The following is a 14,409-nucleotide window of genomic DNA, read 5'->3' on the forward strand; positions in this document are numbered from 1 at the left end:
CAACTGAACAGCCAAAACACAAGCTCTCACCAAATTTATTTACTATCCAAAATAATCTTGACACTATTTGGTGCTAGGAATTGGAACGTTGTAATTTTTATTAGAGTGTTTTTGCATTTCTGAAAGAATGCTATTGTATTCATTTGGGAAAGGGGACAAACTGTAATGCACCGTCCTCTAAATGAACTGCTACTAAGTCCAGATTTTTGAGAGAAGCTCACATTTGTAAGGAAGGTTATAATGAATCTTGGTTTGTATAAACACCAATTTGCATTCATGAGGGCAAGGTATATTTTTTATTTTTATTGTACAGAGTTAATTTATAACATATCTTCTACAGGCTCACCATAGGACCTGGTTGGGCTATGGACTATACTGTTCCTGTCTCTTCCTACCCTGACTCTTTCCATGTTAGTGCTGTCTGATTCAAAAACTGCAACTCAAAATTTACAAAGCAGATGCTTTAATGTCAAAACTGGTCTAGGCTGTAACAAACATATTTGTTGTGGGTCTCCGTCTTCGAGGTATACAAAAGACCCTATTCTCAACATGCTGAAAGAGTGTCAGTAACACCAGTTTTCAAGCAAGATATTCTGATTTAAGAACTCTCAGTTAAACTATACCTTTGTTCCTACAGGAAAAGGAGCCATAGGACCCACAAACTGTATTAGAATGGAAGCCTGAAAAGTTTGTTAACCCTGTGTGTTCACACCTGAGTCCTGTGCCTGTTAATACTTTACTACCATTGTGATCAATAGAAATTACTAGCCCAGGACTCAAAATATGAAAGGGACTGTTGGTTTACTACTGTGGTGCGATGACAGTGTGAAGGAATTACACATTTCAATAATGTGTAATTCAAATCAGTGGAGCAGTTAGTACTTGTATCTTGATGTTCAATCAGCACCAAGTTTGCTACCTATTATTGTATGGTATACAATTTTACAATACATTGAAAACAAAGTAATATAAATCAGGAAAATGTTGAACATGCTACAAATAAGCTTCAGTGTTTTGCCTTCAACAAATAGGGGTATTTTTTACCTTTTGTAAAAAAGGCCGAACAATTAGAAGACCCAGTGGGCTGAAAGAAAATATCAATATTCATTTGAGTACAATGATGAATTATGTTGGTCAGACAATTAACTCACAGAACAAAATGTGAAGAAAAATATAGTTCTGTCACTGAATAACTGCAGTCTCCCCCCAACGTCTGGTTGCCTGGCATCACTGTTTAGTCATTTTGGGAATTATCTCCCCTTTGCCATGGCGGAGTTGTTGTTCCTGAAAGGGCGGGTTGAATTGACTCCCTTTACAAAAGAAACCCCTTCTGCTGTGCCAGAAGCTCCTCTTCTGGTCTGGTCTGAAGAGAAAGAGGGTGTGGTAGGACCTGAAGTTAGGAAAGGCGGATGATCCCCTTCTATCTTTCCTGATATACTTTGTCAGTGCTCTTTTCTTGCCCTCTGTTTCTACTAGTATTTTATCCAGTCTATCCCCAAACAATCTTCCCTCTTGGAAGGGATAGGCCATCACTATTGATTTGGATCTAACACCAGCCTGCCAGGCCCTTAAGCACAAAGCCCTCCTAATAGCTAAGGTGGCTGCAACGAAGCCATAGCATCCAGGGACACATCAGACATGAAGGTGGCAGCCTTGAGAACCCTACTAAGACTTTAGGCTATCTGACGGTCATCCCCAGGCATTAGTTAGATTAGCTTTCTGACACATACAATGGATGCCTTTGCTAATACAGATGTAGTGGCTATGGCTTGGATCACCAGTGTGGAGGCCTCATGAGCTTTTTTGGTTAAAGCATCGGCCTTCCAATCCAATGGATCTCTAATAGATCCTATGCCATCCTCTGACAAAAGGGTGGAAGATTGGATGGTGGCCACTGAGGCATCAATTAAAGCATTTGAAACATGTCCATGGCATGCGGTGCCATTTTATGGAATCTTTTGGTGCTTGCAGGAAACTGCCTGTTGGTAACAGGCTTGCCCCACTTGGCCCTTATACAGATTCAAAATATTCTGGAAATGAGACCATGTTGTTCTGGTTCTGAGATCTAGGAAATAATTCCTTAGTGCCCTTAGGCCTAGATTTAAACTTGGGCTCCTCAGCAGAGTCTGGTTCTTCATTCAGATCTAAAGCCATTATGGCCTTTACAGGAGACCTTGATAGTCCTCTGTTGCAAATAATCTGGGCTGCTCGTCAGATACAAATTCCCCCTCTTCCCTCTTGTCCTCAGAGTCTAGGTTATGGTAGGAGCACTCCTCCTGGTGGCTGGGACCTGCCACTGCAAAGGAGGCTTTCATACCTGCCTTGGTCGGCTGTTGCTTGCCAGGCCTCCCTAAGGCTGACTGTGGATCCCCATCTAGGCATTCCCAAGGCTGGAATTGGTGGAGGGGGGTACTCCCAGGGGAGCCAACCGAACCCATAGGGAATCAGAAAGGGATGGGGCCTGCAATGCTTTGATGGCTTGAAGTTGTTTCTCCAGTGTCATGATAACTATAGCCAGTACCTCCGACTGGGTTACTGGCCTCCCAAACGCGTCTTTGTGAGAAGGGGGAGGGAGTACATTACCGCCTGTAGACTGTAGAACTTCTCCCCCTGATCAAGCCAGTCCTGCTTGTTCTGCTGCATTCTGGGCTTTCCTATCTCCGCAAGGGTTGAGGTGGGCCGATGTAAAAGCTGTTCAGGCACTCTGAGGCTTTGTGTCTTTTTTATGCGGCTCTTCCAGTTGTGATTTTTTTGGCATGCTGGTCTTTCTGTCCCTCCAAAACTCTGCGGTACCCCGTCTGCGCCATTACAATGCTCCAGCTCTGTGTGCCAGTCAAAACGACAAGGGCTGAATTGTGGTCTTCAGCATTCTTCCCTCTGGACACCATTTTGAACTCTTGGAAGATCAAAAAAGGGGAGGGGGGTATTGGAACAGAAGCCAAAGGAGGTAAGATACTAGGATTTTTATATAAGGGTTGTTAGGAAGGCAATAGAAAAAAGAAGATAGTTTTGAGAAAAGTTTCCCTAAGAACTACTAAGGCTAGTGTGGAGCTGTGCTAGAATGCTGCTCACCCCATGTGAGGCAGGACGGAAACTGGGCTAAATGGGTGATTCCCACCCAGGAAGACAGGAAGTGAAAGATTTGGTCCTGCCTCCCTGAGCACGCAATGGGAATCACCCACAGTTTCCAGGATGCCCTTCCCTCAGAGCAAGAATGGCAACTATGTTGAACCCTTCTCACCCCCGTAACATGTAGCAGAAATGGTGGATGTGAAATGGGCATTCCTGGCTATGGATAGGCAAGCCTATATACAACATATGACATCACACATTATCTTACTTTATAGGTGGGGGAAAGAGAAAAGGAATGGAAACAAGATAGGATGCTTTTTTTGCAGTGGCCCCATAGTCTTTAGCCTACAGAGCCAATATAGTATTGTAATTAGAAACGGGAAGACCCAGGTTCAGTTCCCTACTCAGCTGTGAAGTTCTCTCAATAACCATGGGCCAGTCATTCAGTTTCAACCTCTCATACCTCACAGGGTTGTTGTAAAGATATAATGGAGGTGGTGACAACCATATACATATACACTATATGTCTGTATAAATTCCAGGAGGTCTCCCATCCAGGCATGAATCAGACACATACCTGCTTAGCTTCAGCACTACTGCTGCATCATGTGCTTTGGGACCACATGGCCAATTTAAACACTTCCACTTGCATAGTAAACTAAATTTTTCATTATGTCAGAACTGCTGATACATTCCCTCCAGGTTGGGATTTCCAGCCACGGTTTAAGTCCATCCAAACCAAGACTCACAGCCAGGATTAAACCATAGTTTGTAGTTCCAGCAAACTATGACATGTCATAAAAGCATATGATTATTAAACAGCTTGCCAAGACATGCAAATCCAATGATTCACCCAGGCCTGTTCAAGTGATGACAACTGAGCTATGATTGTGCACACTTAAAAAGCATATGTTGTGAAACACTGCCAAATCTCACCTCACTGATGCCTGTGGCCATGAGTACTCCTTAGTCCTGTCACCCGAAACTTAATGAATTTGGATCTGAAATGGCAATTATCCAGAGAAAAGCTAGTTGACATACAGGTGTTAAGACCAATTTAAAATTGGAACGAATAGGCAATAACATAGGTTTGCTTTACTGAAGGCATTCTTTGCCTTACAAGAACATATATTCCTTCTGCTGATGCCACCTGGACCTGTTTTTAATCAGGGTTGTTTTCTATTAGCTACTCTTTCAAGGGTGTTTTTGCACAGCTGCATCCTGCCTTATTGTAGGGACTAAGACTGTACAGGCATAACCAGAGATGTTTCATCTTTGTAATGAAGAGTAGGATCATTTGCATACTTATTGGAAAGAAAGCTCATTGAAGACATTGAAAGTTTTGTCAGCACAAACTCACAAGATTGGGAGGCATAGGTTCCTGGCTACTGTGAAAGAGTAGGAAAGAAAGACAGCACGGAGCTCAGGAAAATCAATTGCATCGCTATATTAGGCTTACAAGCCAAATAAGTTGTATACTTCAACAGTAATAATATTACAAAGCTAAGGTAAGTAACCAAAGTAAACTTTGGTTACTTATCTTAGCTTTGTAATATTACTGTTGAAGTATACAACTTATTTGGTTTGTAAGCCTAATATAGCGATGCAATTGATTTTCCTGAGCTCAGTGCTGTCTCTTTCCTACAACTTCTTGTTGCAGCATAGGTGTTTTTTGCTTAGTTCTACTGTGAAAGAGTAAGCTGCTTACTTCCAGCTCCCATAAAGGTTGCAATCCTCTTTGCTTAGCATGCAAAAATTACCACAACAGGAAAGAAGAAGAGAATTATGAACTTTATTAGGTTGGTTCCAATTTCATTTATGCTTCACAAAACAGACTAAGATAAAATGGGCAAGTAAAGGTTGGATTTCATGGTAGTAGGCAGAAAAAAGGGATATTTTTTTTAAGATCTCCCTAAGCATATTTGTCACAATTAAATTACAAGGTAGTTGGTTTAAGAAAAACCCCACCCATGACAGTCAAAACATTACACTGAATCCTGCTTGTGGCAGCTGAGCTCCTGGGCAGGGAAACGGAGATCTAATTGCATCACTGAGGTCATTCATTTTTGTATCCTATATAAAGGATTTTCTTTTCACATTACAACATGATATTCTTCTATTATTACAGGGAAAAGGCACAGCACCATTTTAAAATATCTGGATAATAGTGCAACATGCTGCTAACACACCCACATGGTTTCCAGAGAAACAAAAACATTTTGCTTTTGCTCTGATGTAAGCATCATGTAAAGAGAAACATTTGGGTTGGCTCATCCTCCTTGATTAAGACGCACAGTTTAAATCCAGAACTTGGAACTTGAGCCAGATGCCATGAATACTTGTGCATCTTGAACAGGCAATTGCATTGCACTCAATACTTGGTCTTCACAGTATTAAACTCTTGCACTTGTGAAGAGGGTGGTCACCATCTACAGTTGTCACAGGGTCACTAGTCATTCCTTCCACCAAGGAATTCTATAACTTTAGCAAGAGAACCTGATGTATTAAGGGCACAAGACCAGAAATGCATGTTATGGGTGGCAAATAAATGGACTTGCTTGTGACGCAACCATGGATCTCTGAACAGAAATGTCAATACATTTTCCCAGGTTATGAGAAGAGAGAACACTTTCCCCTTTGAGACAAACACTAGCAAGGACTTAAAAAAAAAAAATCCCCTGAAATGAAATGGAGCTTTGTTTCTCAGTGACACATCTCAGAACAGTGTTGCTGATGTTAATATTTTGCATTGTAGAATTGTTGTCTTTTGTTCCTTCCTTTTTTCAAGTATAAGTCAAATAAACATTGCACTTTCTATCTACGATAGACACCAGCATCCTCTCTTCCTTTCCAGGCCAAAAGCTTTTGTTGGTGGCCTGTTATTACAGTTAATATTCCAACATCTCTTGTCAGACTAGTGCTGCAGCACAATGAGATGATTATAGCATGCTGCTTTAAATTTCAAGTATGCTTTTTTTTTAGAGAGAGAGACACTGACCCAATTTTTTCACTTGTCTGGTTTAGACAATGTCAGGATCTTAAGTTAAAAGAGAGAGGGTCAAGGGTGGCATCTTCAGATCTCGATAAACCACTTGTACAAGAGATATTAATTGAACTTGCTAAGCACCTCCACTGACATTGGGACCGACAGCCATCTTGGATCCTTGGGCATACTGCTGTCTTGACTAAGCAGATCATCACGCATCCAATGGAAACACTAGCCGAGTTCCTCTGCTCATCACCTCAGGTGCTTCTGTTCCCAAATCACGTTCCAAAGCCTCCTCTGAGCTACTTTTTGTCTTCCTGCCATCAAGGCTAGTAGTAGCAGTGTGCGAGCCAGAGGATCCATTAGCAGTTATGGTGGTGTCCCCATATGTCAAAGTCAGATCACTGTCATTAAGAATAAAATCAGAGTCTTCATCTCTAAGCTGTTCATGATTCTGGAAGAAAAAAAAGGGTCCGGGTAGGGTGTTTGTGGGTTGTTGTTGTTTTTTTAAAAAAAAGAACAGCACATGTTTTAATATTCTTTATCAGTGATGGTGGTTACTAAAAAATAAGTAAAAATGCTAGAGAATGTTAAAGGATCCGGAGCAAACTTAGAGAAATTCCACAGACTGAAGCAACTGGTAGGACTGCAGCTAGAACTCATTTCATATTCAACTGCTGAAAGTAATATCTTAACATAGATCAAAGACCTCTATAAATTTTTGTGTATGTATAATATCATGTCTACTTCACTTTCACAGGAAATTCACACATGCAAGTCTAACAACTGATAATACTGCCTACTTCCTTGGTCCACTGTTCAAACTGCACACCTTCCAAGCCATTATTAGGGCCTGGGCGCTCTCAGTTTTTAAAATTTCACACTGGTTAGAGTGTTCATAATTATGCTTTTAGACTACATTTTACCCTACTGAAGCCAGAGGGCTTTCAGCCAGTAGCTACTGAGGCTTCAAAACTGCAACTTGGATTTATTTCAGAGCTTTTTCTTCTTTCAAATCGAAAGGATCCAAATCGAAATGATTTTCTGCTGCCTTTTCGCTAATATTTTTTGTCAGTGAAATGAAAGTAGTTTTGCGGTAGATGAAGGGAAGACTAAATTTTTAAACAGTGTGTTTTTAAGTTAGATGCTCTACAATATTCCCAGGCAAAATATACCAACTAATAGCTTTGTAACGTCCCAAATAATTTTTCTTCCTTTTTCCAAAAACAGGCACTCCGTTTTTTCTCCACAGTCCTCTGGGGCCATGCCAGGAGTACTTTAGAGTGGAAACAACTCAGCTTCAATCCACTTTCTCGAAGAGGCTCTGCCTTTCATAATTTGTTTAGCTTTATCCCAGATCAAACTATAAATTACAGCCAACAAAATGTGTCTTATATACGATTTCTAAATAAGCTCATACGCATGAAAATTGCTTTTAAAAACAATGACAGCTTGGCTTAATATGCCTACCCAGGATTATGTTGCTTTAAGTGGAAAGGGCATGTGAACACTTCAGATGGAGCCTAAGTAATCTGAAACATTCTTTTGAAAGAGGCAGGAATGCAATCCATGTGGATCCCAAGTGACTTGAAATTCTTCCAAAAATAGCCCTAAACTGGCCTCTCCAATTCCTTACATTCTTAGTCATTCAAGCCTTATTTACTCCATCGCATAAAAAAACAACAACAATAATACACAAAGCACCCATCCATTTAAATAGTGTACATTTCACATTCCCATGTAAAGTTATTTTGTATGAGCTCAGATGGAATTGACACTCAGGCACCAGCGTTTTTACGACTGGTTTTCAGTAGAAATTCCTCACTAAACAAAAATCAGGTTGCCATACGACACAGCCCTGCATTTAGCAAAGCACTAGACGCCATCTGTGTGAATTTTCAGACATAAACTAATGCCATTAAAGTCTCCTCAGAGCCAGCAGCAGAGAACACAGTAAATCAATCGTGAAAAATCCTAGCTCGATAATCTAGAAGCCTGCATACATCTTTCTAGCACTCCGCTCATTTTTTGTGTGTGGGCATCCATCTGAGTGCATGCTTGTGCGCCAACCTCACCAGAGGTCTTTTAGCGGCCCTTGGCAGTCAGCCGTTATCTGTGGTCCCTCTTGATCCCTCCCTTCTGCTAAGCCTTCCAGCCTGCAAGGACTTGGAGGGGGTTGGGGCCACTTGCCAGTAGTCTTTCCGGGTGCCCCCCCCCCAAAAAAGATCTGCAGCACAAGGAGGGAATCGGTGGAAAACCTCCTCCCTTCCATCAGCTGAAACCCAATTACACGATCTTCCTTAACAAGAATCTTTGCAGCCTAGATTCAATCATTTCAGTGGTGCAGCAGTGGTTTACTTTCTGCAGGTCTGTCTAATGCTCAGAGCATTCCACCGATTTATATTGCTGAAGTGCAAGAGACACTTTTTGCTGCAAAGGAAAATCTTTTTCGGGAAAGGAGAACTTTTATGGGCAAAATTGTGCTTACCTCATAAACCTGAGGAGTCGTCAAGCAGCGAGCTATCAATCCACACCAGCTTGGAAGAGTTGTTGTTAGTGGAGGGCCACTGTGTGTAAGGATGGGCTTCAAGTAACTTTCAGTGTGCCATTAAGGAAAGAAATCTCTCTCTACACTTTGATTCACGTATTTGTTTTTAAGTCATGGTTTCTGACAGAGTAGCTTGGGGTTGTTGTTTTTTGATTATTCCTCAGACCCGCTCTTGCTGGAGCTCAGAAAGGCAACAGCGCTCGTTTAATCAACTGAGTGGTGTGACTTGCTGCACCAACTCATGAAGTTCTTCGAACAGGGGAGCCGGTCGGCAATGCCAGCACAATATCACAAAATACCAGGCTGACTCTCTCAGGCACAAACATTTTGAAGTTTTAGCCTGAAGCACAGAACCCATTCAGCTGAGAAGAGTTACGGTGACCGAACCAAGTCTAGGCATCATTCAAATTATTAAAATGGTGGGATTTGGCTCTTGCCTCCTTTCTTAGAAATGAGGTTGACTCCACCGTAATAATTTAACAGAAGTGTTTGGTTGAGGTTTCTTGAACTTAACAGTTCAAATTCAACACCAAGACACTGAAGCAATTAAAGGCCGGTTTAATACAGTGGAGAGGGGTGAACTAGGTAAATACTGGTTAAAACTCCCTATAAACTCACTGGATGACCTTGGGAAGTCACTGTCCCTTAGCCTAATCTACCACCCAGTGTTCTTCCAGGGATAATATACAGTACCTTCAAGTATGCTACCTTAAGCTCCTTGGAGAGAGGATGGAGTTAGAACACGACAGCATAGGCTTTCACAAGTTCACAAGGTTGGAAGAGACCACAAGGGCCATCCAGTCCAACCCCCTGCCATGCAAGATCCCACAACCAAAGCACTCCTGACAGATGGCCATCCAGCCTCTGCTTAAAGATGGGGACTCCACCACCCTCCGAGGCAGCGCATTCCACTGTTGAACAGCCCTCATCGTCAGAAAGTTCTTCCTAATGGAATCGCTTTTCTCTTAGTTTAAATCCATTACTCCGTGTCCTAGTCTCTGGAGCAACAGAGAACAAGCTAGTTCCCTCAACAACATGACATCCCTTCAAATATTTAAACATGGCTATCATGTCACCCCTTAACCTTCTCTTCTCCAGACTAAACAAACCCAGCTCCTTAAGTCTCTCCTCATAGGGCATGGATTCCAGACCTTTGACCATTCTGGTCGCCCTCCTCTGGACACGCTCCAACTTGTCAACATCCTTCTTAAATTGTGGCTTTCATGAAACACTCGCATTAGCCACTAAAGAACTTAACTACTTACTTTATATTAATGCACTTCATAGTTTCATACTAATGACCAGCCTAGCACACAACTGCTACTTACGACTTCTGTAATCTATAGAAGCACATCTGGGCATTGCTTTTGCAGGACTATATTTTTTGCTTACCAAAGTTTTTTGTTTTGTTTTTTGGATTATTATTTTTTGGTAAGAGGTTGAAAAGGATACTTGTGGTCAAAGCTATACCATAGCCTGAAGATCCAAGCACTTTCCTGCTTTGTCCTGTTCCTTCTTTCAACATCTGGACCATCCTGTTGAGATAACATTTGCATTAAACACATGTATTCTCTGTTGCCACTCCCACCTTATTGAATTGGCCTGCTGCCTGATAAGTTCAGGAAGGCTCCCACTCTCTTGGCATTTATCACACTACACAAAGCTAAATTATTCAGGAGGGTATTTTTATACAGGTAATAGGGCTTTATTGTCACAGAATGATTCAAGAAGAATTCTTTAACAAAGAGAAGATTAGATTATTGCATATAGTATGCACTATCTGTTGCTCAGAGAGCCAACATGATGTATTGGTTAAGGTGTCAGAGTAGAACCTAGGAAACCCAGATTCAAATCCACATTCATGCCATGGAAGCTTGCTGGGTGATCTAGGAACAGTCACACAGTCTCAGACCTGACCCTGGCTAATATTTGGATGGGAGACCTCCAAGGAATACCAGGGTTGCGATGCAGAAGCCGGCAATGGCAAAAAACCTCCGAACATCTCTTGCCTTGAAAACCCTACATAGTCGACATAAGTCAGCTGTGACTTGATGACAAAAAACAAGTATCTGTTGCTGTATACATTATCCTATTATGTAACCTGTGCTCCCTTTAATATACTGTGTTAATACTTATGCTTTGATTCAGCTTTGTCCAAGATTTTTATAGGTAAAGGTCCCCTATTCCTGACCCATGGGATGACATCACATCCCGATGTTTCCTAGGCAGATTTTGTTTACAGGGTGGTTTGCCAGTGCCTTCCCCAGTCATCTTCCCTTTACCCCCCAGCAAGCTGGGTACTCATTTTACCAACCTCGGAAGGATGGAAGGCTGAGTCAACCTTGAGCCGGCTACCTGAAACCAACTTCCATCGGGATTGAACTCAGGTCGTGAGCAGAGCTTGGACTTTTTACTTTGTTTTAATTTCTGCAGCCTAATCCTATTAAATTACTTATTGGATGTCCCATCCTATTGACTGCATGAACTTGCACTGTGTAATCTGCCTTGATTCTCAGTGAGAGAGGTGGACTATAAGTAACGTAAATAAAAACATAGGAGACAAAGAATTTAAAATTTGAGCTCATTATTATGAAAAAGGATTCTGATTGAAAAGTTGGACCCAGTTCTATTAGGTCAGCTGTCAATAGTTTCCTGAAACAAACAGGTCAACAGAAAAGACAGAGAAGATGGAACATGGACTATGAGATTGTGTTGACCTCTGACATCTTTGGATACTTCAAACTTTCCTGGTATAGGAAGCACAGCCTTTGGAGTCTGTATCTCACAATTGGGGTTTACTTTTTGGTTCTGTGAAGCTTGTTGGGGCTAGAAGTACTTACCTTCAGCTTTACCCTGGACATTTAATATTCCTGCTGGGAGAGTACAACCAATGGAGTTGTTCCTCATGAAGGGGGAGCATTTCCTCACCTTAGATCTAACGTTATTATGATCTAATGAAGATGACACAGATAAGCTTCCAATAAGCAGCCTAGCAATTCCTCCACCTTGGAAAGAATGGTATCAACAGCCACTCACAAGTCACCTTCTTACACCTCAATGTAGTGATAACGTTTAATATTTAAAAACACACACACACTTCACACACACTTCTTTGCTGAATACTAAGCTCCCTTTGATATCAACGGTTTTGAAAGCGTTGTACAATTTTTTAAAAAGCACTGGGCTGTTTCTGAAGTTGGTCCACCTTCTTTTAAACTTCATTTGCTTTTATTTGAGTTGTAAGCCTTTCATTTCATATGAAAGTAAGATTTCTCTCACACACTCAAAGATATGGTAATGGGTTAAACACTCAGTGCTGTCCAGAAAAAGCATTACCTTGTCTCTGAAATCCCTCCAAGTTAGCTTTGTCTACCGGTCTTGGGGGAAGTAATGAAGGATTTGATAAATGCCAGACCAGACCAGACTAAGCTCCAGTAGTGTTAACATGTTAACTGTAATCCTTTTAATGCAGCAGCAGAACCACAAAATGACTTAGCCACCTGTTTTGCTGCGGTTACGTGGGTTTAGCTCTGGCTGTCAGTTTGCCCTACAGGAAAAGCTTCCTAACCAATGACATCAACTCTCCAAGTCAAGCGATCAAGGAAGAAAAATTAGAGGCAATAAACATTTTACAGAATCCAGTGTCAGGCTAGCACCAAATGATTTTTAACGCTTTTAAAAAATATATAAGCTAATTTGTCAAAGTGGAATTTCAGCATCATTGACCTGTTTGGAAGGTTAATTACTCACCCCTTGTAAGACTTGAAAGCTGTCGTTGCTGGGCGGTGGGTCTTGATCTGGGTCAACTCCAACTCTGCACAAACATCGGGGGGGGGGGGAGGGAAGAAAGGAAGCCATGTGGTTAGCTGAACTTCAAATGCCTTTAAACTGGACTCCAGCCTCTTGTAAAAAGGTGGCTGAAAACAATTATTTAGCACTTTCAGAAAAGTGTCTGACTCGGTACAGCCTTCACGCAAACACCTTTGTGTGGCAGTTCAGGCAGACTAGATTTTAATAGCAAACTTATGTTCTGAGGTTGATTACAACAAACTTATTTAGCTTGATGTTGCTTTTCAAAACCCTGGATACATCTCCCATTCATAAAGCTGCTGTTTGCATATTATTTTGTAGAGTCAGATGATTGTCTGTTACCCCAGAACATTGTTTCATTTTCATGACGGTAACTCATAATTAAAACCACATTAAAGAAGTGCAAAAGGTATCTTATGTAAATATGTATAACAGTACTAATCTGCATGTGGAAGTTGAGTTCATAATATTATCCAGGCAGATGCTAGGAGATTGGTATGATACTTAGAATGCAGAGGCCATCCCTTAATTATGTTTCACAAGTCAGTCCCAGAAACTAGCAGGAAAGTAATAGGAATCCTACAATTAGGAAAGTTATAACAATTCTACAGCTAGAGAGACTGGACCAGTTTGATACTGGCATGCCTAACAGTTTTGGAGGCTCTGATACTTTAAGTGAAGACAGCTATAGCGCAGCATACAGAGTCAAGATCCAGGCATACAGAAGGCCAAAATGATATTAATTTAACCACGGGAAAAATGCTGAATAGGGTGTTCAGAACAGGTGAGAACACACATATTGAAGCAGGAAAGCAAGTAGTTACTAGCAGCAGCATCCATCAATGACCCAGAAAAAACCCAGCAAATGTATCCAAATGTACAGCAGACATGGAGCCAATTCCTGCTAGGCATGTTACCTCAACACAGCTAAATTAAACATTGATAGAAATTGGATGCCAGAAACATGGGACAGGATGGACACAGTTCTCAAGATCCCCAGTTAAAAGGGCTTCAGAGGGCTGCAAAACAAGCTGTATGGGTTGACAGTATTGGAGAAACCATCGGTTCTGGACAAATTCCTTGAGCTGCCTCAGTTCCCCCGTAAAACATTTGGGCTACCATATAGACCTGTACTATTGGCACGTTTACGCTTTAAACTTCTACAAAGGCCTTCATTCTCTTAAGCCGATACTAGAGAGCACTGCAAAACTGCCGCACCCTGTCCTACCACTGGCACACGTGTCTTGTCTTTTCCTGCTTCTCAGATGGCCTGAAGTAAGGTGAAAATACAACACACAAAATCTGGTGGCAAACAAAATACAGTGTTGTACAAAAACACCTCATGCCGTCACAATAGGGCTAGTTGCATGTTTGATATTGAGATAAACTTTGTAACATTAGAAACACTGGTGTCTTCAATAGCGTTTCATCACCATTTATACATCACAGCTTATAACTGTATAGAGGATTTGTTACATTTAAACAAAGCCTCCTTTAAAATACTGTATAAGTCTACAGTGTACACATTTTGAGCCAGTAAAACCTTGTCTTAAAGATTTCACTCATTCAAAAAGGGAAAATCTTTCACAGGGTTCCCCCCCCCCCAGTGCGCCCCCAAATTTCCTATTTTTCAGCTGTCAAAAAATTGGGGGGGGGATCTTCTGGGGGGGGGGGGAAGAAGACCCTGCACTTTTGTTTAAAGAAATTATCCCTAAGTCTTCATATCTCCAACTCGGACTCCAGTAACTATGCAAAGGACTGAAGCATTAGCGACTGGCTTTGAGAAGATCTTTTCTGTGCCACGACGACGCTTGAAAAGTCACAGGGGCAGCCTAGGAAAAGGACAAATCTCACTCTTTAACTTAAGGGGCACACACACCATGGAGAAGGGGCAACTGCTTCCTTTTAGCCCACACGAAGGGGAGTTTGCATGAAACCAGGAGAGCCATAGTCTTCCACAGCACTAAGAGAAAAACATGCAGCAGACAGATAG

At 41.6% G+C, this 14,409-nt stretch overlaps 1 protein-coding gene across 1 annotated transcript in view; it reads right to left on the bottom strand.

Annotated features, from left to right (window-relative positions):
* Nucleotides 1–6,143: 6,143 nt before the first annotated feature.
* The window catches only part of SLC9A7 (solute carrier family 9 member A7), a 65,867-nt gene continuing 57,601 nt past the window's right edge, over nucleotides 6,144–14,409 (bottom strand). Inside the window, exons 15-18 of the mRNA XM_056861719.1 lie at nucleotides 12,357–12,420; nucleotides 10,059–10,141; nucleotides 8,547–8,652; nucleotides 6,144–6,512 (exon numbers count right to left, since the gene is read on the bottom strand). Of these exons, the coding sequence (XP_056717697.1) occupies nucleotides 6,270–6,512; nucleotides 8,547–8,652; nucleotides 10,059–10,141; nucleotides 12,357–12,420 (496 nt within the window). The 3' untranslated portion in view covers nucleotides 6,144–6,269. The remainder of the gene's footprint in view (nucleotides 6,513–8,546; nucleotides 8,653–10,058; nucleotides 10,142–12,356; nucleotides 12,421–14,409) is intronic.

Source organism: Euleptes europaea, chromosome 16 (assembly GCF_029931775.1).
Source record: "Euleptes europaea isolate rEulEur1 chromosome 16, rEulEur1.hap1, whole genome shotgun sequence".
NCBI lineage: Eukaryota > Metazoa > Chordata > Lepidosauria > Squamata > Sphaerodactylidae > Euleptes > Euleptes europaea.